This window comes from Pinus tabuliformis, chromosome 3_2 (genome assembly GCF_031772625.1).
Source record: "Pinus tabuliformis cultivar Carrire ecotype Pingquan chromosome 3_2, CPIR1, whole genome shotgun sequence".
Lineage (NCBI taxonomy): Eukaryota > Viridiplantae > Streptophyta > Pinopsida > Pinales > Pinaceae > Pinus > Pinus tabuliformis.
Window position 1 is genome coordinate 1,280,121,859 of NC_142302.1, and position 26,688 is coordinate 1,280,148,546.

Below are 26,688 nucleotides of genomic sequence, written 5' to 3' on the forward strand. Positions count from 1 at the left end.
TGATTTTATGTTGGGTTACATTATGGAATATTTTGATTACATGTATCAATCTTGTAGGTTGATTACAAGAATTGATCACTAATGCTCGACTACATGCATTTATGCGTATGTGTAGTTGGTTAGGCATTGCTTATGCATATTGTTGGTTGCATGTGGCAATGTGTACAATGGAGTAATGGTTGTTGTCATGCATGAGGTCATAGCATGCATTGTTGATATGGCCTTGCATTGATGATTGGACCCTAACTAGAGTGATGTTTATGTGTTGATACATTTATTTGCGTATGCCTATATGTTGTTATGTTTATGTTATACATGTATCACACTGATTTGATGATCTTGCAGACAAGGTATCCTCCTCGAATTATGCTAAGGTACATTGATTTATTGTGATTTGGTTTATCTGACATATTATGCATTGCAGGAAAGAGATCAAATGGCTAGCAAGGTGGTAGACTACATAGAATCTCCCTATGCATCAGATGAGTAGCATGGTGTGGGGCACTCTTCTGATTTGGCAGATACATTGAGGAGCTTGAAGGAAGAGATAAGGAGTTGTAAGGCAGATAATGACCGGATCATACAAGCATAAGAGAAATAAGCAAAGGTTAATGCTATACTCCTTTAGAGTTTGTCAGACTTGCAGCGACAAGGGCCGCTTCGGATCAGCCATGGACACGGGGATAAAACTAATGGGGCATGTGGTAGTAGGTCTCGTGGTAGACACAGATCGGATAGATCTGATACAGTGAGAGATGGTAGGTTGTTGGACACTCTGGATAGAAGGGGTGATGAGCATAGGTACTATTCTAGTTTTGGTTCTGATAGACATCATGGTCGTCATCTCTATCATCCTTACAGTTGGAATGATAGGGGATACTTGCTAGATGAGTTTAAGAAAGCAAAACCCACCTACTTTTAATGGAGATTTGAATAAGCTGGAATATGCAGAGGCTTGGATACTTGGGATAAACAAATTCTTTGAGTTGCATGAGTACACAGATAACATGAAGGCCACAGTAGCTATCTTCAACTTGAAAGGTAAAGCAGACATCTGATGGGAATATGTTAAGCGGGTCAGAGACATCAGGACAAATGACTTGAGTCAGTGGGAGTCTAAGAGGCTTTTCAGGGAGAAGTATTTTTTAGAGAGGTACTACGATAGTAAGGCCAAGGAATTCTATGAGCTAAAGATGGGATCAATGACAGACGAAGAGTACATGACCAAGTTTCGAGCTATTGAGGTATTTACTATCTTATTGATGAGAAGGTTAAAGTTCAGTGATTTTTCAGTGGTTTTCTATTAGCATTTAGAGATCAGATTGAGTATGATGAGTCTCGGTCACTTGGGGAAGTTATTGGGAAATTGAAGCATTGCTATGAACAATCAAAGCGTAAGAATGAATCTCAACAAGGATGGAGGGGAAAAGACAAAGGTAAAGGTAAATGGCAGCCTAAGAGGACAAGGGCTCAACATGTAGATGAAAAAGAGAATGTGACACCGCAAAATAAGTTTAATGCAGCTAGACAGGGACATGAGTCGCAACAGCAACATAGAGGTGTGGGTGCTGGTTGGTTGGAGTGTTGGACATGTAGCAAGGGGCACCTTAAGAGAGATTGTCCACAGAATTAGGGTGGTAGACCTTTGATATACAGTGCACATGAGGCGAAGACTGTTGGGGACGTTGGGTAGAGCATTCCTCGTATTTATGTAGTAGTGGACAACAAATGGGCAGAACACCAATCATCTATCAATGAGATAGACGGTAAGCTTTGTGATCAAGTTATTGCTATTTTGATTGACCCTAGATCTAATTAAAGCTATGTTAGTCCTGAATTGGTGGATAAGTGTGGTTTGAATAAGGAATTGCATGCAGAGTCTTGGTTAATGCAATTGGCTACAGGTACAAATAAGTGAGTTCATCATTGGGTAAAAACTTGTGCATTTGATTTGAATGGTATGCCTACAACAACACATCTAAATATATTACCATTGGGATAATACAATATGTTGTTGGGCATCGATTGGTTGTATCTTTATAGAACCAAGGTAGACTGTTATGATAAAGCTATTGAGTGTGTTGATGACAATGGAGAATCAAGAGTCTTGCAGGGTAAGAAGAAAGCCACATCGGTTAGGATGGTGACAGCTATGCAAGCAAAGCATAGTAGCAGGAAAGGGTGTATGTTATTTGCAGTACACATTTCTAGTGATAAGGGTAAGGAGGTTTAGGATGCAGATGTGTTGAGCAGGTACCCAGTTTTGCAGCAGTTCCAGGATGTATTTCCTGAGGACATTACAAATTTGCCACCTCACAGGGAGGTAGACTTTTCTATTGAGTTAGTGTCAAGGGTAGCTCCAACATCAAAAACACCTTATAGGATGAGCACAACTGAGTTGGTTGACCCGAAGTTGCAGTTGAAGGAAATGTTGGACAAGGGATACATTAGGCCAAGTGTATCACCTTGGGGCGCACCGGTCTTGTTTGTGAAGAAGAAAGATGGAACCCTCAGATTATGCATTAACTATAGGCAGTTGAACAAAGTGACTATCAAGAGCAGGTACCCTTTGCCGAGGATTGATGACTTGTTCGATCAACTGAAGGGAGCAACAATGCTCTCAAAGATTGATCTGAGATCCGGTTACCATTAGGTACGCATCAAAGAGGAGGACATTTACAAGACTGTGCAAGCAAAGTGTAGCTGTAGGAAAGGGTGTATGTTATTTGCAGTACACATTTATAGTGATAAGGGTAAGGAGGTTGAGGATGTAGATGTGTTGAGCAGGTACCCAGTTTTGCAGCGGTTTCATGATGTATTTCTCGAGGACATTACATATTTGCCACCTCACAGGGAGATAGACTTTTCTATTGAGTTAGTGTTAGTGGTAGCTCCAACATCAAAAGCACCTTACATGATGAGCACACCTGAGTTGGTTGAGCTGAAGTTGCAGTTGAAGGAAATGTGGACATGGGCCTAGTGTATCACCTTGGGGCGCACCGGTCTTGTTTGTGAAGAAGAAAGATGGAACCCTCAGATTATGCATTGACTATAGGCATTTGAGCAAAGTGACTATCAAGAACAGGTACCCTTTGCCGAGGATTGATGACTTGTTCGATTAGCTGAAGGGAGCAGCAGTGTTCTCAAAGATTGATTTGAGATTCTGATACCATCAGGTACGCATCAAAGAGGAGGACATTTACAAGATTGCGTTTCGGACTAGGTATGGGCATTATGAGTTCGTTGTTGTAAAATTTGGCTTGACTAATGCTCCAGCTACATTTATGTGTTTGATGAATAGTGTGTTGCGTCCATATTTGGATAAGTTTGTTATTGTGTTCATTGATGATATATTGGTATATTCTAAAAATGAGAAAGAGCATGCCGAACATTTAGCAGCTGTGTTGAGGTTGTTGAGAGAGCATCAGTTGTATGCTCAGCTCAGCAAGTTTAGTTTCTTTCAGACTGAGGTACATCACTTGGGGCATGTTCTCTCCAAGGAGGACATTGCAGTAGATCCAGAGAAGATAAGAGCCATCATGGAATGCGTAGCTCCTAAGAGTGTGGATGAGGTGAAATCTTTCATGGGTTTGTCAAGCTATTATCGAAGGTTCACTAGGAACTTCTCGTAGATTGCTTATCCTATCACATCATTGTAGAGGAAAGGTAAGAAGTTCACATGGACAGAGGAGTGTGAGGCTAGCTTTGAGAAACAATTGTTGTTTACAGGTCATTTAAGATGCTATAAATGCCCTCTAAGATTCACTTTCAAGATTATCAAAGATTTTTGTTATTTGGGGTGATTTTGAAAGTGTTTTCACCTGGCCTTTGACAGTCTTGATTACTTCACACATATCAAGTTTTGAGGGGAGACTTTCTCTCTTTCCATTTCTTCCTACCTGTTGATCCCCCCTTAGGAGTGACATCAGGCAAGGTGGTTGATTATTCCTGCACCTAGGTATCAATATCACAATCTTCCTTACCTTGAGCTTTCTCTATCTTCATGGTCCACATGCTTAGTGATTTCCACCAACTAGTGTTGTTCCTTGGAGTCTTGCCACTAAGTAGGGCTTATGAGAATTGTGTTTTCTTGTCTTATTGTAAGAAGGTTCTTTGTGGTTCTTGATACCATTATGACAAAGATAAGACACGAAACTGTTAATTGCCCATTGATAAAAACATGATGAACTATGAAAGCTACCTTTTCATTGTCTAGCTTATGCTTCTAGAGCTTATTAACTATCTTAATCCATATTTCTTAGGGTAGCCCATTTTTGAAATCCACTTTGATAGATACCCTAAAATAGGTTATAATACCCCTTTTGAGAGTTTTAAGGGAATCATATTTGAATTTCCTTATTGCATTGCAATGAAGGTTAGATTATCATGTGTCCAAAATTGGCAAGGCAGATTGGGATGCCTAACCCACATTGGTGTTTAAGTTAGAGTGTATAGAGGGATCAAAATTAGGGTACTAGGGTTTCATGGCTAGGTGGAAACTTCCCAAACTTCAAGGCTTGAAGTGAAAGATGCGCTCCCTATCCTTAACTGTGTCAAACTCCACGATGGAGAACCCACAAGCACATGGGTAGATGAAGGCTTCCTTTTGAAGAAAGGGTCTGCAAACTTGAGAAACCAATAGATGAATGTCCAAGAGCTAAAGCCATGGGTTATTAAAGCGTCATATTAGATGGTGGGTGCAATAAATTCATCATTCTTCAACACCTCCTCCTAGCTAAAGGAAATAGCTGGTATGGAATAGACCAAGGGTTTGAGAATCGAGATTGAGCGTCATCAACACAATCTGTGGACACCTTAGCCTCCTTAAGTATCCTTGACCTCATGGGTTGGGAAACTCCCTTGGAGACCGATATTTTTTCAAAATGGGAGGATGAAGCTAGGGGATCCAAAATCTTCTAGAGGCAAAGCAAACTTCAAAGGCAATGCAGTTAAGTTCTTCAAAGAAGCAACACCCCCCTTATTGGTAGAGAGGGTTGCAATGCTCAGGGCCGATGCCATGCCCTTCCAAATATTAACCAACCTTGCAACCTAAATATAAATCAAGTGCACACCCAGTGTTGAAAGCTCAAGCGATGCCATGATAGTAAAAGCATAAAGGGGGGCAAGGGAGATGGCGGCTATGCAACATCCTAGCATGAGCAATACTTTCCTATTGCCTCTGAAACCTTGATTGCCACCATTCTCAGTTATTTTGTCTTTATTTTGTTTGGGAAGCTATTGTTTATTTCCTAAGTAACCTGGCACGTAGATTCGGGATTTGTCGGATACGGGGATTCGAGTGTCGGATTCAGACACGTTGACCCCCCTGAACATGACACGTTCGGATATGTTATCTATCTATATATATATATATATATATATACCTATTAAAAATAAGATATTTCTTACACAAATTCTCATTAATAATACAAATTCATTGATTTCAAACATAGATCTTCATCTAGATGTAAGTTTTAACTTTTACTGTTTACAAAGTAAGTTAGTAACAATATAGCATGCATAGTACATACAAAATTCAAATACATGTCACATAAATGATAAATCAATGAATCATAAATTCTAAATTCATAAATGATAAATCATAATACATATTCAATTCATCAATGATCCAATAGAAGAAAGACAAGATAGTAAGATAAAGGCACTGACAACTGTAGTTTTCTCATTAAGTCATCAAAATCAAAATGTGTTACATAGGTAGTGCAATGCCAATGACAAATAGAAGTAGAAAATACAAAACAACTATAAGTATACAAGCCTCAAGGCAGTAGGTAGCTCGTGACTCATGAGTCATTAATCCTCATAGTCATCATCAAAATGAGCATCATTGTCCTCATCATCATGGTCACCATTGCTCTCCTCTGCTGCGTCCTCCTCCCCTGTATCCAAAGTCGCCTCTGCATTTGCTGGTGTGGAGGATGACCCCTCTACAGTATCACCATCGTCAAATCTAACAGGCTTTAGAACTGGATCATTGAGATCCATGTTGGCCAATGCCAACTCAACACTGCTCTCTAGATCCATATCATCAGGAAAGACATCCCACATCTTTGTCTTTCCCTTCAACCACTCTTCCCTTTACCTGTAAATAAGACGAAGGTTGGTGTGCACATACACCATTGTCTCTGCCCTGCACTGCTCAAGCCTGCGCTTCTTAACACTATTCAAATTCCTATATGTGTTCCAATTCCTCTCGCAATAAGAGGATGAAGTCACCTTAGAGAGGAGCCTCATGGCTAATTGCTATAGAGGAGGGCTTGTTGCCCCATGATTTGTCCGCTAAGAATAGGGCTTCTTAGCTCCCCTGTCTCTAATCACATCATATCCTGCAAATCAACCAGTGCTAGTGGAAAACTCTGCAAAGGCATCCTCCACCTCATCAAGCAATGCTCTATCTGGAAAAACCCGCCTGAATGCATCTTTCCTCCCCTCTGAGATTTCACCATCCATGTGAGGAGGGAATCTGCGGGAAGGTCCACCATTCAACCACTCATGGCTGTAGTATTTTGGGTTCAATGAGTGAGCCAAACAATGTAAATGTGTGCAATTCTTGTCCCATATGCTAACAAGAATACCTGTATAGTACCACAGATTGCCTCTGGTGATGTCTCATACTTGGGGCACTTAGTCTGTAGAATAATGCTCCTCACAGACTCAATCATGGAATCCCATCCCTCATAAACCTCTCATAGGATGGGTTTGTATGTATCTGCAAATCAAAGCAAAGAAATGATAGGGTCCATGATTTGAATAATTAGATCTACCCTCTCCCGCTAAGCATCATCTAGCACTGTGTCCTTCACTTTTTTAGAGGTTGCTTGATCTGTCTTTCTCCAAAAAGACCAAAACTTCTGAAATAACCATGGCCCCAAGAGCGGTCTTGACCTCCCTCAACCTCTTCAACATGATGAATGAAGAGGCAAACCGTGTATCCGCAATCTTCAACAATGATAATTGCTGTACTCCTTGTGGATAGTGAGGGCATTTGTATGGTTTTGTACAAAGTTATGGATATGCTGTGCATCCTCAATAGTGTTACCAATCCAAAGCACATAAGAAGCCATGGATTTCAGTGCTAAGTTCAATGAATGGACAATGCAAGGTGTCCAAAACACTTGTGGATATTTAGCTTCCACAACCATGCCAACATCCTTGCAAACAGGTGCATTATCTGTAATGATTTGCACACAAGAATCAACACCTACATCTTCAATAACTTTAATAAACAACTCACCCATATATTGTGCATCCTTGTATTCTCCAAGTGTATCCAATGTTTTCAAGAAAACTGGACCATTCAAGGAAGACACCATGAAGTTGATGAGTGGGTGTCGTGCTGGATCTGTCCATCCCTCAGAAACAATGCTAACCCTAGATGTTGGCCATGATGCTCTAATAGGCTCAAGCATTTTTTGCACCTCTTTTTTTGCCTTCGTCAACAATGTGGTTCTAAGCTTCTCTGAACCAGGAGGCACATACCATGATGGAGCCCCTTGAGTTAGAGCTCGACACATCTCAATAAATAGAGGTGAGCGTGCAACATTAAAGGATATGAAGTTTTGATAGAAAAAAAGGCAATGGTGAGATCAAGCTTTTCCCGTTTCTCCTTTTGAAAAATCTTGTCCACTGGACCAAGGGAAATTGCCTTTCTTTTTGCTGCTTGTCCCCCACTAGAACTCACAAGTGGAACTCTCAAATGGGAATTTGTTGCTGCATTTCCTAAAAAATGGAAGGGGGTCAGTCATCATTCTTGGTTTTTTTTGATTTTGCAGCCACATTTGCCATACCAACATTAAACTCTCTTTTGATTTCTTTCCTCTTTTGTAAAGGAACTTGTGTACAAGCTCCAACTCCACAACTTGGTAAAGCCAACAAATGGCTTTTCACACGGTAATATGTGCTTGTGAAAATACTGTGGCAAAAGTTGCATCTCCAATTCACATTGCCTCCTCCCTTCACCTTGCTGCTTGGCCTATCCTCTCTTGTGACATATTTCCACAATGGATATTTCTCAATGTTACCTTTAGGAGGAAGTCTTCCCTGAACATTACTTGCAATAGAGGGAATACTTGCAACAGACTCTGATGAAATTGGGGGAGGAGGGGTATCTCCATTGGGGACATTCTTCCCCTTCCTTTGCCCCTTGCTGCCCTTGATTGAGCCATGAATATTGGAAAAAAAAAAACAAAACATGCACAAATTTGTAAAAGAAATGCATATGCAAATTGCTATAATACAAATGCAAAAAAATAGAGAGGAAATGCACTTACCTGTTGCTTGAATCTCCTTGAAAATGCTCCACACCCTTTTCTCTTTGCTCCAAACTCCTCACAGCAAACCCGCAACCCACCTATTGCAAAAGAAATGACTACCAGATTTGTGTACGGAAATCGGGACATGATGTGTCCGATCGGGACAGGATCCGGATTTGATCGTGTCCCGAAATATGGGCACGATTTAGGTTGAATCGTATCGGATTCGACAGATTCGGACACGTGGCCCTGCTAGAGTGAATCCGGTTTCAGAGTTTATTTCTTAGTGTGTTTTTCATTTTTCATGTTTTTCTGTCAAGTTTTGACTTTATCAATCCTCTTTTATAGGACATTCTTGAAGACTATGTGTAGTTTTTTTCCCAGGTCCAAAATTTATTACATAATCTTATGTACGCTAGGTATCATAAGATGGTGCAGTGAGGATTTCCATTTTAGATTGAGACTATAACATTGTTGGTGAATAAAGTAGCTCTAGCATGGTCTAAAACGATAGAGATGATTAAAGTGTGAAATTATTATTAGTCGTGAAAGTTTATAGTGGTAGGAGTTTTGGTATTTTTATGTATGGTTGATGGATGTGCAATTGAGGGATGTAATGAGTTACTTAGCCCTAAATAATATATTATTGAAGTGCAATGCCATCAAATGAACTATTTGGTTGATAAGCTACTGTTTTTTCAGTTGTGTATCATTGTATTCATAGGGAAATGTTTAAATACATTTTTTCAATATATGAAAAAATTAGCAGTTGTTGATCCTTTATTACCAAATAAAGAGGTAAATGATTTACTGAATTACAAATAATAAATAGCTTGTGGTGTTTAAATGGCAACTCATAGGGTCCACTTTTGAACAGTTATACATTTGGATGTAGCTCTTCAATATTAGTGCAATAAATCAATGCATTAACTATTATGATAAGAAAGTAATCTAATGTTTCTGTTTGAAATTGAAGATTGACTTCTCAAATTGCTATTTTCCAGATTACAAGTCATGATCCGTCACTTGGCACATTTCTTATGTTTGTTTGCTTCTGAAATTGCCACTGTTTTGTCTTGATGAAAGACTCTGTTGGTTCTTTGTATCATCACCTCTTTAACTTTTATAAAGATCCTCTGAAAGTACTTGGATGTGTTACGTCACATTATCTTTAACTTTTATAAAGATCCTCTTATATTACTTGGATATATTATGTATTATCTTTAAGTACTTGCATTTTAGTTTTTTGTTAATATTTGTGAAGAGCTGCATGATAATTATCATAAAAGATTTGCCAAATTTGCATGTTACTTGTTTGATTTTTGAATAAAAAATATGCTAGATGATCATTAACACTAGTTTGTTCAGGTTGAAAAAGTCGTGTTTGTCGTGTTCTTTTCTGGAGAACGAGCTAGAACAAAAGTAGTGAAGATATGTGAAGCATTTGGAGCTAGTCGGTATCCTTTCCCTGAGGATGCTAGTAAGCAGAGGCGAATTATAGAAGAGGTAATTTTTTTCAAGTTGTTTTCATATACTCGTACTGTTTCTTTTTTGTTTTATCTTGCATGGTCAATAGAAAATCTAGAAGTTATGATTGAAACTGTGTATTTTTTTTCGGAAAATGGAATGAAAGCACGGATAGTGGATGGTAAACCAGGTAAACCGTCGGCTCTGATTATGGGGCCTTGCTAATGCTTGAGCTAATGCTTGGGGTTATTTGGAAAATACATCTTATTATATGAACAGAAAATATTTACAAAGGTTGAAACAGAGATGAAATCAGAATATATTGTGGCCTCTAACTCTTTAGCATCTTAAAAGTTGATAACCTTTAGCTAACAGTTGCCTACACATCTCTTCCTGCCAGACATGACTAAAACAAACTGACTTCATTAGAAAATACATATTTGCAGTGTAATCTCCAAATAGTGAACAAAGTAGTGAGTCTAAGGTGGTGCCAGATATTGGAGAAAGCCATATAATATGAGGGTGAGGGTGGGAGTTGTAAAATGCACCCTCACACTTTACTCCTGCTCCAACCCCATGCTCTTATTATCCTCAGATTATATGAGGGTAGGGGTGGCATTGTGTAAAGAGTTGGGGTGCATTTTAAAATCATTCATCACATCTCCCATCCGCACCTCCAATCCTACACAACATTTGAGGGGTGAGGTGGTAGGTGTAAGGAGTGGGAATGCATTTTAAATGCACCCATATGTCCAGCCATACCCACACTTCATATAATGGGGGTGGGGGCTGTAAATGGTGGGGGTGCTTTTCAAATCCACACTTACTCCTGCTTCCTTAGAGTGCCCTAGGCTAGGGGTGGGGCATGCAAAATACACACTCCCCCCACTCCCATATAATCTTACACCTCCACCCGTATTCTTATATAATGAGGGTGGGGATGAAGGGTGTAAGTGGGCATTTTAAATGCACTTTAAATGGTGGTGGGGCTAGGGGGTGTAAGTGTGGATTACTAGGTAAAAATAATCTCCCATTGGCATCGATCATCCATGAAGCCATCCTTGAATCGAAGCTGATTGTTGGTCTTGAATATGCTTCAAACATCACTTGGCAAGGGTGTAGTCCCAAATAAATGTTTCACTATCTCTATGCTGCCTCAAACTAGATGGAGGAGATATGTGAGCCTGCTCTTAGCTATACAAGATTTAGACAGAAGCTCGTGTAAACTAATGAGCCATGCAAAGACCCAAAGTTTGTAGCTGAGATGAAAAGACCAAACATTATGTAGCTTACCGATCCACCTATCATTTATGTAGATGGTTGTCCATTAAGCATTCAAAATAGGAGACACAAGATTCTTTCGATGCAAAATGGAGTCTACCTTTATAAAGTCACAGAGTCTTGAACTTCCATCTCTAGTCTTGCCATCAAAGGTCCCCCCATATTGATAGTCATCTTAAACATGACCATAAAATGTACCATTCACATCTTGTCCTTGATTAGTAGCTTATTGCCAGACATGAAGGCCTTCTGATTTGTAAACTGCCATGGATATTCCACTGGGCAGTTTGTCATAACAAATTTATTAAAATAAATTGAAATCAATACTATGAAGGGTTAATCCCTTCTAGATTGCAGATTTATTATTATTATTTTGTTTTTTATGCATGCAATAGATAATATGTAGAAAATAGAGAACATGTAAATTTAATCACTCGCAAATCGCAATGAACACCAAGATATGCTATGGGAAAGCCTTTTGTGAGAAAACCCATAAGCAAAATGAGGCTTCTTTGCTCTTTTTTATTTGGACTAGAAATGATGTAAATACAAAGGAGAAGACACTCTCTATGGAATTTTCCCTAGACCTATGGCTTGTGAGTTGATATAGAACACAAAACCCGTTTGTTATGTTGTATCTCTATCCACACTTAGCTACTCTTCTGTACTATGTAGCAAAACACAAGGAATTACCATTGATCCCTTTTTCCTCTTGGTGGCTCATTTATAAAACAAGGTGATAGCCAACTAGGGGTTAGATTTGACCCATTCAACCCTCAACATGAGTTACACTAAGACCCTTTTCATTAGAGGAAGTTTCAACCTAAAAGTGGCATCCTATGGAAAATTCTAGAAATTAATAAAAAATGCCATGTAGACAATTTTTTAATATTATTTTACTTTTATCTATGTTCCACAATATTTATTAGCACGAGATTTAATATTTTTTCTAATAATTTTTTACTTTTATTGAAATTCCTTAATATATGACACTTTTATTAAAATAATTGTTTATATATATTTTATATTTAAATTTAACTGCTGATATTTATATTTTATATTTAACTGTGTATATATGTTTTATATTTAACTATTATTTTTAGTGTTTCTTTAATGGCATTGTCTACTAAAGCCAATATTTTGCTCGAAATATATATTTTGGCCGGAATCAAATAATTTGTCCTTTTTGGAATACGTTTTTTTATCTATTTCACTGTTTTTAACTATTTAACTATTTTATATTTAATTATATTTGACTATTTGTCTATTTTATATTTAACTATATATTCTATATTTTTGGCCAGAATCTGATAATTTGTCCTTTTTGGAATACTTTTTTTTTTATAACTATTTTATATTTAACTATATATTCTATACTTTCGGCTGGAATATGGTAATTTGTCCTTTTTGGAATATGTTTTTAACTATTTTATATTTTTGGCCGGAATTGGTAATTTATATTTTCTGGAATACTTTTTTTTAACTATTTAACTATTTTATATTTAACTACAATTGTCTATTTATATTTTATATTTAACTATTTTTTTGGTGTTTTTTGGCCATGGTTATTAATGTCAAATGGGCCCACATTTTTAATTTATAATTTTTGAATAATATCAAGATTTACATTGCATTAATAACTTTTTTGATTCTCTAATCCATATGGGTAAGGTAGGTAAATAACATTAATAAAATATTTCACAAATACCCAAATTAATAATAAAATATTTCACGGATACCCAAATTAAACAATTTAAAATTATTTAGGACATGTACCTATTTTTAAATTTAAAGGATTTTGATTGGTTTACATATTATGATATGGAAATTACGTGAAAATTTCATGGGTACTTTTAGGCTGAAATTTCCTCTAATGAGAGTCTTCATAGTCCCCACGTGGCTAGCCTTTTTTACAGGAGTAATGGCTCTAGTGTGGCAACCTCTTGAATCATGGTGGAAAAGTAGGAAGTTCAACTTCTTGTTGGCATAACTTTTGCATATTGACTCCATTTGGCATTTTTCTTGCACCATTGGAAACATATTTGAGTGTAGAATGGTGCTAGGAGGTTTGGCACAAGCGAGGGTTTTTGATTGTAAAAAACTTCATTTAATGCCTTGAACTGCCTTGGAAAGGTTTCAAAACCTAATTCGCCAAACTGGGACTTGTCGGTAAAAACGGTCGTGTAAGCTGATTCCTCCAATTTTCCACTTTGAAAGCATTGAGATGGATAACAAATAATATAATGATCCAATCCAGATCACCTTCTAATAGCCAAAGAGCTCAATTCTTTTGAAGTTTTGAGACTCAAAATCCCTACGATCTCTATAGAAGAAAAGGTTCTTCTTACATACTCTGTACAACAAAAATCACGGATGCTTGACAGTACGTGGTCCCTATGAATCCAATTCCAAATTGGGTGCCAAGATAGATCCCAACATGTTGAACTACTTGAAAATTTTCTCTTGATCATAGGGGAAACAAACTTTTAAGCTTCACATATGTGATTGCAAATGAAGGAATGAGAGATGCTGAAAAGGTTCTGAAGGAGAGAATATCAAATAACCCAAAGGAGTCCCAAACTTTAAGGGGACGGTGGGATGAATGAACCTATGTTGTAACAGCATTTTCTAAGGAGAAAACCTTCACACTGAACTGCCCACTTCTCTGCAAGAAAACTCACTTGAGAAACAAAGTCAATAATTCGAGGGGCCCTTTGTCCTTGGAAATAACACACACATTCCATGGAGCCATAGGAAGCCCTCTCTCACTCCCATATTTAGACCATAGGAAAACTTGAGAATGTGCTCTAGTTTCTTGAAAGGCAGCAAGAAACATGGTAGATGTGCAAAGCTTGTAATAGACGTGGAACCACTATTAACTTACTTGCAAAAGAGAGGTCCTTGAATTGCCAGATTAAGAGCTTTGTTTGAAGCTTTAGCAGGCACCAATCCCACACAGCCACACTGAAAGCCATATACCAAATGGGATTCCTAGGCAACACACATAAAGGAGGATTCCAAGAGCGAGCATCCTCATTAAACAGAAAGCCAAAAAATGATCTTCCTGTCACTGACAACCTTAGTCACTGCATTTGGCAAATTTGAAGCTTGAAATATGAAATTTGCTGAACTTTAATTCTCACTTCTAACTAATCTTCAAGTTGAATTCATCATTTTTTTTTGAATTTCATATTTTTTTTTTTGAATTTTCATTTTAAAGGAATAAAAATTATAAAATAGAAAGAAGCTTAATTCATAAAAACTAACCTAGACACTAATTTTTTAAAAAGATGTGGCAGTTTTGAAATATGTGTGTGTGTGTGTGTGAGAGAGAGAGAGAGAGAGAGAGAGAGAGAGAGCTTTTTACATTTTGCAAATTATGAATTATATAGTTTCTATGAATTACATAGTTTTGTGGATGAATTTTTGTTGAACTTCATGGTTGCTGAACTCAAACACAAACTTAGACTAAGTGACTTTGCTGATAACAGTACCCGAAGCACTTCAAAAGAGGTCTTAACAATCCCTTGTACCCTCAACTGACTCCTAATTTGCCTTAAATAAGAGAAAGGAGTTGTTGGTGAAGTGTTTGCTAATCATCTCCCATCCATTAGGAAGTGACATACCTTGGATTCGTCCTTGCAACATGATCACCTCTAGTAGATTACCCGAAGCATGAAGTGGAATGTGAGTTGTGAGTGTACCATTTATGGAAATAGAATCCAAGGCATTGGAGAAAAGGGTGTTCACCATTGCTACATATCTAGGGACAAATCCAAGGCATTGCAACATGGACATGATGAAGGACCAATAAACTGTGTCAATAGGCTTTATCCAAGTCAGTTTTGAGGAACAAGAAGTCTCTGCCTACTCATATACAGAAGTCATAATGTCAAGAATAAATAAACCCTACATAGAGCTAATTTGTTCCTTCTAGACAATTCTCAAAGAATGTCTGTGAATCCATAGTGCAAGCACCTTAGCCAAAATCTTAGAAGAGACACTTAACATAGTAAAGATCCTACATTCCACAATAGTATCTTTGGTCGCATTATTTGGAATTAGTGTGATGACCCCTTGGTTGAGTGAGGTTATCAAAGTGCTTGAGGAAAGACTTCATTAGACATGCAAGAAAGACTAAACAGTCTATTCGACATAATCTTAAGTTCTTAACACTGATTTTAGTCTGCTCCGAGTCCTATGACATTATGTTCTGGATTTGAAGTATCACTGCCGTTTTTGGTTAACACTACTCTAAACATACATAATCACTGTTGGCATATCTTCACCATACAGTCCATAATAATTGTTGCATGATAAAAAACTTATAATCTCCCTACAAATATGCCTTGAATGCAAGGCAAGTTCATGGTTTCCTGAGTATTGTTGGCACATGAGTCTCACATTCTGAACAAACAAATCCATGGTTAAATATATGCCTTAAAGGTCTCTGTTGGATGACATGTTTCTGTTCAGAGTAGTGGTATCACCTTGAAACCATATGCTTTGCATGTTGTTAAAGGAATCACTGATCCCGTTGGTTACAAGTACAACTGCTCCAAAATTACACATGTATTCATGCACATGCTGTAAGTACTAAATAACTGCTGCATTGCTGATGGAGTTCTCCCTAGTTGAGAGGGAGTGTTAAAATTGGCAACTAGGGCCAAACTCCATGTGGATCACCTTATTTGTGACTACTGATATTTTTCCTAGATTCCTTTTATTGAGAGGTGTAGGATTGATCTAAAGATCATCCGATTCTGATAAGTATTTATGGAGATATGAATTTATTTTGATTATGGAAAAATTGTCAAAGTCGGCCAGCAACTTATGTAGGTTCAGTAGCCCAACAGTCATGTCTATTCAACCTCAACGTTTTGCATACAAATACAAGGAGCATTCTCCTCATTTGGACACTTCATCATCACACACATCTCTCTCTCTCTCTCTCCTGCACAGAAAGAGTCTCTCTCTTTCTCACACGTGTGGCTGAAAGGAAGACATCCTAGGGCAAAGAGGATGCAGAGACAGGACAACGAGTCATCTTTGACTATCGTTGACCAGCGCTGACCTTCCAAGAAGTGCGGATTGGGTGTGGTTGCCTCTCCTAGGCAGGCCACAACTTTTGGCACAAAAATCGAAGTGATTGACCTCAGGTTTGATCAGTATTGACTGCCCTAGTTTAGGGCTGCAGTCAACTTCAGAATCTGCACTTTGATTGAATTTTTGGGGCTGTTCTAGGGCTGCTTCTTTAGGCTGTTCAAGGGCAAGTTGACTGGAAATTGACCAAGCATATTGGAGGTCAATTTCCAATCATTTGACTAAGTTTAACTTTGCTGATCTAGGGTTTGCTGCTGCTGATATAAAATTTCAGAAATCAGATTTTGTACTATTTCTCTCTGCTGAACTATTGAAGATAAAAGAAGATTTGATCAAAGGGTTTTTTCCATATTGGGGTTTGTCCCTGGCTAGCCACCACATCTTGTGTCTCTTGTCTTGGCTTGTTTTTTGTTGATTGTTTAATGTTCTATCTGCACTTTACTTTATGCACATGTGATTGCTAATTTGTGGATAATATTAAAGAAAATAAATAAACTGCTCTAAGCATAGAACATACCATAATTTAACAACCTTGAATCTCACAATTTACGTAATAATTCATAATGTGACGATCACCAATTGAGCTGACCCCCATAGGCTTATTATAGATTATAATTAAGTTATATATTATGTATTATAATTATTATATATTATTACTTAAGCTATATATTATGTATTATAATTATTATATAATATATATTAATTATTAAGATTTTTATTATTGTAAATTAATAATCATATATTAAAATTCTTTATGTGTGTGTCTATATATATGTATGTATGTGTTTATCATTAATGATAAGTATTATAAATATTATATATTTAAAAATTTGTCTATATTTTTTTATTTTAACGCAAATTTTATTTTATTTTATTAAAATATAAAATATATTTATATGGTTTCTACTTGTCGTTTCCTACTGTATCTGGGTTTTGGCTTTTCAAAAAACCAGCGGATCCCTATTTGGATTTGGATCCAAATCCGTATTTGTATCCAAATCCTAGTAACTTATAAGAAACTGAACCAAGGGTTTTTAGGTAACTTGCCTTTGTCTTCCTTTCAGTGCATGCCTCCTCAAGTTTGAGTCCTCTTACTCCTCTTGTAGGAGTCCTAATTAACGAATATACAATACTAGCCTCCCTGGTGCCAACTCTTGGCTTTGATACCATTTTAAAGTTGCATTGACACAGATACATGTAGTGAGAGAGAGAGAGAGTTAAATAATTAAATATGTAAAAGTCAATGTGTAGAGCTATTTGATTAAACTTAAGTCAGGAAACAATGTGTATAACTATAAAGTGACATGTGATTATATGCAAATTTTAAGTCGCTTCAATAATATTTGTAACTTGAGGTCCCTATAACTTAATTCCTACGCTACGTTTAACAAGATATGTGTATGCCTAAATACTAAATCTATCAAAAGTCAGCTTTTCATGAAATATGATGAAGTTCCAGAAAGGTGAAATGCATAAATATGGGCAGCGATCTAGTTGGGGGCATCAAAATAGAAGCTTTAAATCAGTGACATTGCCACCGAACAACTCTCTTGACTTCCAAGGGCAAGAAAATGTTGGTCTTGGGGTTTGTGCTAGCAACTGGGTCGGGACTTTGGAATCTACATTGTTAAACTCATTTAATAGTAGAAGCTTGGCTTTTCAAATAATTCTTTGGTATAGTGGGCGTGGAATGCTAAATTTGTGAATACATGGATATGCAAATCTGTTTCCCATGATCTAACACTACATTTGAAGTTGAAATGTCAGAAAACACCGTTTAAAACTTCTTGGGAAAACAAGAATAACGGAGTGATAGATCAGGGAAATAGACACTACATTTTTGAATTTGATATCAATCCTAGAGTATTTAGTAGTAGATCTGAGAATTTGACCTGCGGAAATCGCAAAGCACCAAACTAATTTGCGGCAGCAACACACCTTAAAATGTGAATTAGCTTGAAATAAATGATTACAATGCCAAAAACAAGAATGTAATTGTTGACCACTAAAGTTGTACTTGAAGTCTCCACACCCGAGGATATTTCAGAGCATTCCTGCATTTAGAGATGTTCTAGATTTCATTAGGGCTTCGAAGCCCCTTCTCTCGATTTTTTTTCATTGTTCTTGGATTCCACAGCCCTGCGGGGATATTGTAAATGTGATGTTAGCATGATGAATAAAGCATAGATGTTCTAGATTTCATCAGGGCTTCTAAGCCCCTTCTCTCTCTTTTTCTTCATTGTACTCCAATTCCGCAGCCCTGCGGGGATATTGTAAATGTGATACTAGCATGATGAATAAAGCTATTTAACAAGCCTAGGTAGCTTAGGACTTTGCTATCAAGTGAGTTCACTCTAGGGAGATTTTTCACTTAATTAATTATTTGTGCTTTTCAATATTTAATAATTAATTGAATTTTTTCGCCTAGACATACCCCCAAAGCTAGAGTGTTGCTTGATGATAAGGCCTTAGCTTAGTTGTAGTGTCTAAAGTCAATGTATATTACCATGCTGGATCACTTGTAAAATTTCGTGGATTTTGATTAGGTGTAGGAGTCATTTTTTGATTGTTAGAAATTTCTCGCAAGACGAGATTTTTAATAATTTTTTTATATAAATGTTAGGATATTCCGACACATAGGAAATAGTTAAGTATAACTTGGTCTAGTGTATAGTTAGGTAAACACTTGTAAAATTTCGTGGAATTTGATGAGGTCTAGGAATCATTTTTCAATTGTTAAAAATTTCTCGCAGGAGGAGATTTTAATAATTTTTTTTATATAAATGTTAGGATATTCCGACACATAAGAAATAGTTAAGTATAACTTGGTATAGTGTATAGTTAAGTAAAGTGTGTTTCTTTAGTATGTACTTTTTGTAACTTACAATCCGACCGTCACGATATGTTCTAGACATGAAGTGATCCGACGGTTCATTCTCTTCTTGGTATTATCGACACTTGATCCGTGGCTTAACACCCAATTGGTCCATGATCTCAATTTAAAGAGCATGGAGGGTCATTTGTAAGGTCACTGTTCATGAGAGAAGCTTATGTAAATTTTCTTTCATTTACCATAATAAATTGCCAAAAGTGACCGTGTTGGCTCAGGCCATGGATTGTTTCCTTCTTTGAGGGGTTTAATCACGTCAAGAATACTGGTGTATTGATCTGTGATCTGTTTGTGAGCGGTGTCCTTTGGTGTTCTATTAGAGGAACTTACCCTGTAAATTCCTACATGGTATCAGAGCTATTTGAGGGTCGCATCCGTTGGTGATCCAAATCCGAAGCCGGTACAACTACATTTGACTATCGTTTCCTAGATCTACTGTTTCTGACCGCTTTCGGGCCGAGATGACTACTCTATTGTGTTAGGAGCATCTGTTCCAGTGAGGAACCCCTTTCGTTTCACGCGAAAAGGTTTCTGGTAGCCCTAGCTACGTCATTTTTAAGATCTGGAGGTATACAGTCTTTATTTGCAGTTTTAGTTATTTATCTCTCTGTTTATTTCAGTTTATTTATCTCTTTGTTTTTTATTACCGGATCTATACCTTTCATTTCTGCGTATACTCTTTGCCCTGTGACTTTGTGCGATCTGGACAATCAGAAACAGAAATGAAGGGTTCTTCTCATGTGTATGCTCTTTTCCGCCGCGCCTTACTGTGATCTTGGAAAATCAGAAACATTGAGGAAAATATTTAGTTTCCGACGAAAACTAACTTCAAGCCATAAGGTTTGGTTTTTTTGCTTGTCCGTGTTGGGTTGTGTGGTTTTTGTTTTGTAGGCAAAAATGGCTATTTCAAGTAAGCACGCACTCAAAAGCTTCAGTAACTAAAAAAAACCCCTGTTTTTTTCCAAAAATTTCTAACCTTTTAAACTAGTTCACTTGGTCGAAAGTTATTTTATGAGAATAGAGGTCTTGGGTTCAATTCTTTCTTTTTGTTGAGTTATTTTTTCAAAAGGCACATGTAACTTATGTTTTAAAGTTGTTGCTTTATGTAAAAGTATTCTCACCCATTATAAAAAGTGAGTCACTTATAATTCTAAAGTCACTTTATCTTTTATTAAAATTACAATTTAGTGGGTAGCTCATAAAGTACCATTGTAAAAGTGACTTTCACTTATTTATAAAAGTGGGTCACATAAAATCCTTTTTTAAAGTGAACTAATTAGATTAAATTTGGAAAGGGAGGGGGGGGGGATTTAAAAAAAATATAACATTATCATTCATTTCCACACATTGATGTATTTCGTCAACATCTTCAACAACTTTTTCTTCAACAAGCGATAAGTTCTTCATCCGGAAGCCGTTTAAAGAGCTGTTTTTTTGAATCGGTTTAATTTTTCGAGATCTTTCAATTGGAAAACTTAGTTTCAACATCTACAACTTCAGTTTCTGTTAAAATGGAAAGTCCATGCCAAGTTATTCTTGATAGCACCAACTACTTCTAATGGGTGTCCTACATGGAGGATTTACTTAGAAGTAGAGGTCTTTATACTATAGCCTTAGGCCAAGAGTCTAAACTTAAAGATGAAGATAAGCAAGCCAAATGGGAAAATAGACAAGATCAAGCATGTGGATTGATAGGAATGTCTATTTCTCCAGACCTTAGATTCCATATCGCAGAACTTGATACCCCTGATGAAGGAATGAAACAACTCAATAAAGTTTTTGGAATTAAAAATGAAATTAGAGCCCATCAACTCAAAAATGAGTTGCTTATGTTGGACCCCAACAAAAATTCTTCCATTGAAGATTTTTTGTCCAAGTTCAAACCCTTAGACTTCTCTTGGAAGGTGTTAAGGTAAAGGAAAAAGATGGTAGCCTTATCTATTCCATTCTTATTAAGTTGGGATCAGCCTACTCTGTGTTTGTTTCCACCTTCCATTCTATTAGAGAAGCCTTTATTTCTGAAGGACAAGACTACAAGTCCCACTCTTTTGATGCCTTTTGTGATTTTTTAATAAGAGAACAAGAAAAACTCTTACATCTTGGTCTTCTTAATCTTGGAAACTCTTCTAAGAAAGCCTTAGCCGCCCAACAACAACCAAGTTCAAAGAATCCTAAAAAGTAACATCCTAAAAAGAATGGTCCTAAACCAACCAAGGGTCCTAAGCACTTTCAGTCTCAAAATGAAAAATCAATTCAACAAAATGATAAGGCAAATAAAAACAAAGGGAAGAAGACTGATAGACATTGCAAAAAATGAAATTAGAGCCCATCAACTCAAAAATGAGTTGCTTATGTTGGACGGTGGACCCCAACAAAAATTCTTCCATTGAAGATTTTTTGTCCAAGTTCAAACCCTTAGACTTCTCTTGGAAGGTGTTAAGGTAAAGGAAAAAGATGGTAGCCTTATCTATTCCATTCTTATTAAGTTTGGGACCAGCCTACTCTGTGTTTGTTTCCACCTTCCATTCTACTAGAGAAGCTTTTATTTCTCAAGGACAAGACTACAAGTCCCACTCTTTTGATGCCTTTTGTGATTTTTTAATAAGAGAACAAGAAAAACTCTTACATCTTGGTCTTCTTAATCTTGGAAACTTTTCTAAGAAAGCCTTAGCCACCCAACAACAACCAAGTTCAAAGAATCCTAAAAAGTAACATCCTAAAAAGAATGGTCCTAAACCAACCAAGGGTCCTAAGCACTTTCAGTCTCAAAATGAAAAATCAATTCAACAAAATGATAAGACAAATAAAAACAAAGGGAAGAAGACTAATATACATTGCAAAAAATGAAATTAGAGCCCATCAACTCAAAAATGAGTTGCTTATGTTGGACCCCAACAAAAATTCTTCCATTGAAGATTTTTTGTCCAAGTTCAAACCCTTAGACTTCTCTTGGAAGGTGTTAAGGTAAAGGAAAAAGATGGTAGCCTTATCTATTCCATTCTTATTAAGTTGGGACCAGCCTACTCTGTGTTTGTTTCCACCTTCCATTCTACTAGAGAAGCCTTTATTTCTCAAGGACAAGACTACAAGTCCCACTCTTTTGATGCCTTTTGTGATTTTTTAATAATAGAACAAGAAAAACTCTTACATCTTGGTCTTCTTAATCTTGGAAACTCTTCTAAAAAAGCCTTAGCCGCCCAACAACAACCAAGTTCAAAGAATCCTAAAAAGTAACATCCTAAAAAGAATGGTCCTAAATCAACCAAGGGTCCTAAGCACTTTCAGTCTCAAAATGAAAAATCAATTCAACAAAATGATAAGGCAAATAAAAACAAAGGGAAGAAGACTGATAGACATTGCAACTTTTGTAATCGAGATGGCCACTTAGAATCCAAATGCTTTAAGAAGATGGAAGCCTTGGAAGCAACAATGAAGAAGCATAACATCCACTTGGAGCACTCTTCAACTTCAATTTCATCTTTAGGAATAACACTTTCTGCATGTGGTTGTTAAGCATCTCGGTTTGGTTACGCACTAAATGTATCTTCTTCTCATTCTCATGAGTAGCTCATTGATTCTGGAGCTTCTTATCACATGGCCAAAAACAAAGTGATGTTTTCTTCTTTAAACGATTGTAACACCAAAAATATATTTGTTGGTGATGATAGATCGCTTGGTGTTGTAGGGACTAAAACTATTCATCTAGACAATGGTCAATTTAATGATGTATTACATGTTCCAACCTTATCCTGCAACCTTCTATCTGTATATCAGATAACTCATTTAGGTGAAGGTAAAACTGTTGAATTTTCACCTCACGATGTTGTAATTAAGGACCTAAGAGATCCTAGACAGATTTTAGCTACTGGCATTGTTGATGATTCTACAAGGTTGTATAAGTTTAACAACTTTGGGTCATCAACTCTTCCCTCGGTATTTGTTGCTCATAATGATGAAGTGAGCAAACTTTGGCATGAGTGATTTAGTCACTTAAACTATCGCTCCCTTCAATATCTATGTAAGGAAAATACGGTGATAGGTCTTCCTATGGTATCTTCCAGATATAGTGTTTGTTTCGGATGTGTACTTGGAAAACATAATAAGATAGTTTTGAAAAATTTGCCTCTTGGCACGCCTCAGCGCATTTACAGCTTTTGCACAGTGATTTATGTTGTCCACTTCCAGTGGTTTTATTCTCTGGCTACAAGTATTTCTTAACTTCCATTGATGATTTCTCCAGACGCACTTGGGTATACTTCTTAAAACTCAAGAGTGAAGGCTTTAACATGTTCTTGGTCTTTAAGGCCTTTGTTGAGAAACAATATGGACATCAAATTCTTAAGTTAAGATTTGATAATGGCAGAGAATATGTTAACAACAAATTCATCAACTTTTGCACTGAGCATGGAATTCAAATGCAACATATTGTTCCATATACTCCACAACAAAATGGTGTAGTTGAAAGGAAGAATCGCACTTTAAAGGAAATGGCTAATTGTATGCTTCAATCTAAAGGAATTAGTCTTAATTTTTGGGTAGAAGTAATTAACTATGCAAATTACATAATAAATCACAATCCTACTAAGGTTTTAAAGAACATCACTCTAGAAGAGGAATCACTGTCCTGACCTTTCCTTTGTTGTTGGCCTTATTGCTCGGTTTATGCAAAATCCACATGAAAGTCATTGGAAAGAAGCTAAAAGAATATTGTGTTATGTTCAAGGTATAGTTCAGTTTGGGATTCATTACAATGAAGAAGCATCTCCTCTATTGGTTGGTTTCACTGATTTCGATTGGGATGGTGACCCTGATGATCGAAAGTCTACTGCAGGTTATGTCTTCACTCTTGGTTTTGGACCTATTACGTGGGCTTGCAAGAAACAAAGTGCCATTTCTCTTTCTTCAGCAGAAACAGAGTATTGTGGCGCCGTAGAAGCTAGTAAGGAAGCTCCGTGGCTTCGTCAGATCTTGTCAGAGTTTGGTTTTCAGCAACAACATCTGAGTATTCTTTGGTGTGATAATCAGAGTGCCATTCAACTATGCAAAGATCCAGTCCAACATCAACGCAACAAACACATTGAACTACACATGCACTTCATCAGAAATTTCATTCATGACCATGTTCTTGAAGTACAATATTGTTCAATCGATGATCAAGTTGTAGGCATCTTTACAAAGGCTCTCACAGAGACGAAGTTTACTAAACTTTGATTTATGGTTGGAGTTCAAGGAGTTGTCACCAATGTTGCGAAAATCGCGATCGAGATTAAATCGGCGAGGGGAAAAAATCGGTAAAAATTAGGAAAAAATTGTAAAATACAAAAAGTATTCATTTTTTTCAATTTTTTTAATATCTTATGTGTCTACGACATAAAATAAATACATTGACACATAAATATGATAAATTAACTAATATATAAGATGTGTAATATTATTTCTAGTGCTACATCACACATAACAGTGAATCATGTCCTAAATAGTAAGTCCTGAGTCCCAACTTAGCCTCAAAATATCAACAAAAAATATAATAATGTATCTCATATCATGAGTCATAATGTCATATACAATGAAATGAACCAAATAACTAATACTACTGATTTCCTCTACCCCTCTTGCGAGAAAATGCAATAGCTTTCCCTTTCCCTCTAGATGTAGATGTCGGTGGAGTTGGCAGTGGACTCTGCTGTGCTCTAGAAGCTGAAGAACTAGGAGCTACAGGAGGTAGACCACGTCCTCTACTGGTGGCAGGGGTAGCCTAGGTAGGTGGTGTCACCTCCTCCTCCTCCTCCCCCTCTACGCCTTCCACTACCTCCTGCTCTAACCAATCATCGACAGACTCCATGAGAGGCCTCTCGGCCTCAACCCTCCATGCAACAGTGGTGTCAATCCCATCCAATGAGATGGCTTCCATATCAGGTATCCTCTCAAGTTGCCTCACCCACAATCAAAGATTGTAGTAGACGTAAACCATGTCATTAAGTCGCTGGGACTCCAACCTGTACAAAGATCATAAAATAATAATTATAAAAAAAATATTATTTAATGAATTCAAAAAATTAATTGGAAATTTGGAATATTTTAAGTTTTAAGTTTAACCTGTTGTGCTTCTTATTGTGTATTTTTTCAAATACACTCCCGTTGTGCTCGCATCCTGAGGAGCTACATGTTTGGCTGAGTATTCGATTGTCAAACTTTTGCAGATGGGGTACTTTGGCACCATAGCGAGTCCACCATGCATCTACAACAAAATTACAAATAAGATAAACATAAGAAAAAAATGAAATTTGAAAGTTGAAGCAAAGTATGAAGTTATGAACTTGAAGAGACAATGAAATTTGAAACAAACTAAAAAATACCTGGCATTTTAGTCTTCCTATCAACCACAACCATCTCAAAGCTAAATGTGCCAATTGCCATCCTGTATATCTCCATTTCTTTGTAGATTTCTGCTGGAGATCGCACCATCCTCTGAACACAGGTTAAGAATCCATCCATGATCTCAGCATCAAATAAGAACCCACATGGGTAAGAAAATGCGGGGTTCAGGTAGATCCCTGCAGCATGAATGGGACGATGGAGTGTTGTTCCATCGTTCATCAATCACTTCCCATACGAGGAGTTGTTTCTGAAACCCCTCATCTTCCTTATCATCATAGTAGGCCCGAATGGATTCTTTGGCCTTGTCCATGGCCTCATACAAATATCCCATTGCGAGCTTCTCCCCATCAACTAATCAAAGAATCTTTACCAAAGGTTCAGTAACGCTGCACACCTTCTGTACTTCTGCTCAGAAGTTTTCCTGATATGAAACTAATCTACATATGGCCTCTTCCTTTGGTTTGCGGCTAAATGTAAATGCACGCCACTCATTTGAAAGAAACATTCTCTTCACATCCCACATAGAATTCAAGAGGGTTTTGGATAAGTATAATGGCGAGGTACACCAACTCCATGTTGTTGGTGAATTTTCTCATCAAGCTAAACACAGATGCACGATTATGTATAAATTTTGTAATGCTTTTTGATGAGTCAACAATATCTTTGACAAAGGAAATTTTTCCTATGTCCTCCAACATCAAATCAATACAATGTGCAGCACAAGGTGTTCAAAATAAAGTAGGATGCCTCTCCATAAGCATCTTGCCAGCAACAACATAATTTGCAGCATTGCCCGTTATGACTTGGACAACATGTTCTGCACCCACCTCCAAAATAAACACATCTAGCAAATCACATAATAATTTTGCATCTTTGATATGTGAAGGTGCATCAACAGATTTCGTAAACATTGTCCCCTTGGGACAATTAACCAAGAAGTTTACAAGGGTTCTCCCCTTTTGGTCGGTCCAACCATCTGACTTCATAGGGCATCCTGTTTGTGCCCATGATGCCCTAAACTTCTCCAATCTTTTGGTGTAGTCAACCTTTTCATATTGAAGAATGCAGCGGTCATCATAAGAAGAGATTTTGTACCCTGGGCCAACAATTGCAATAACATCAACAACAGGCTGGAAAAATGGATTATTCCTTGCAACAGTGAAAGGAATATCACTCCAAAGGAGAAACTTGCCCAACAACTTGTCAGCTTGTTCTTTCTCTTTTTTTTTAAGCATTGAAGTGATAGATGGTTGTGAACCAGCCGTGGTTCTAGGAACAAAAATGATGAGGTAGCTA

At 37.1% G+C, this 26,688-nt stretch overlaps 1 protein-coding gene across 2 annotated transcripts in view; it reads left to right on the top strand.

The window, feature by feature from the left end:
* Positions 1–26,688, top strand: part of LOC149185416 (V-type proton ATPase subunit a1-like) — a 270,968-nt gene that overhangs the window by 80,185 nt on the left and 164,095 nt on the right. For both annotated transcript variants that reach the window (XM_089417936.1, XM_089417938.1), the window contains one exon: positions 9,642–9,779. In XM_089417936.1, coding sequence (XP_089274062.1) covers positions 9,642–9,779 — 138 coding nt within the window. The remainder of the gene's footprint in view (positions 1–9,641; positions 9,780–26,688) is intronic.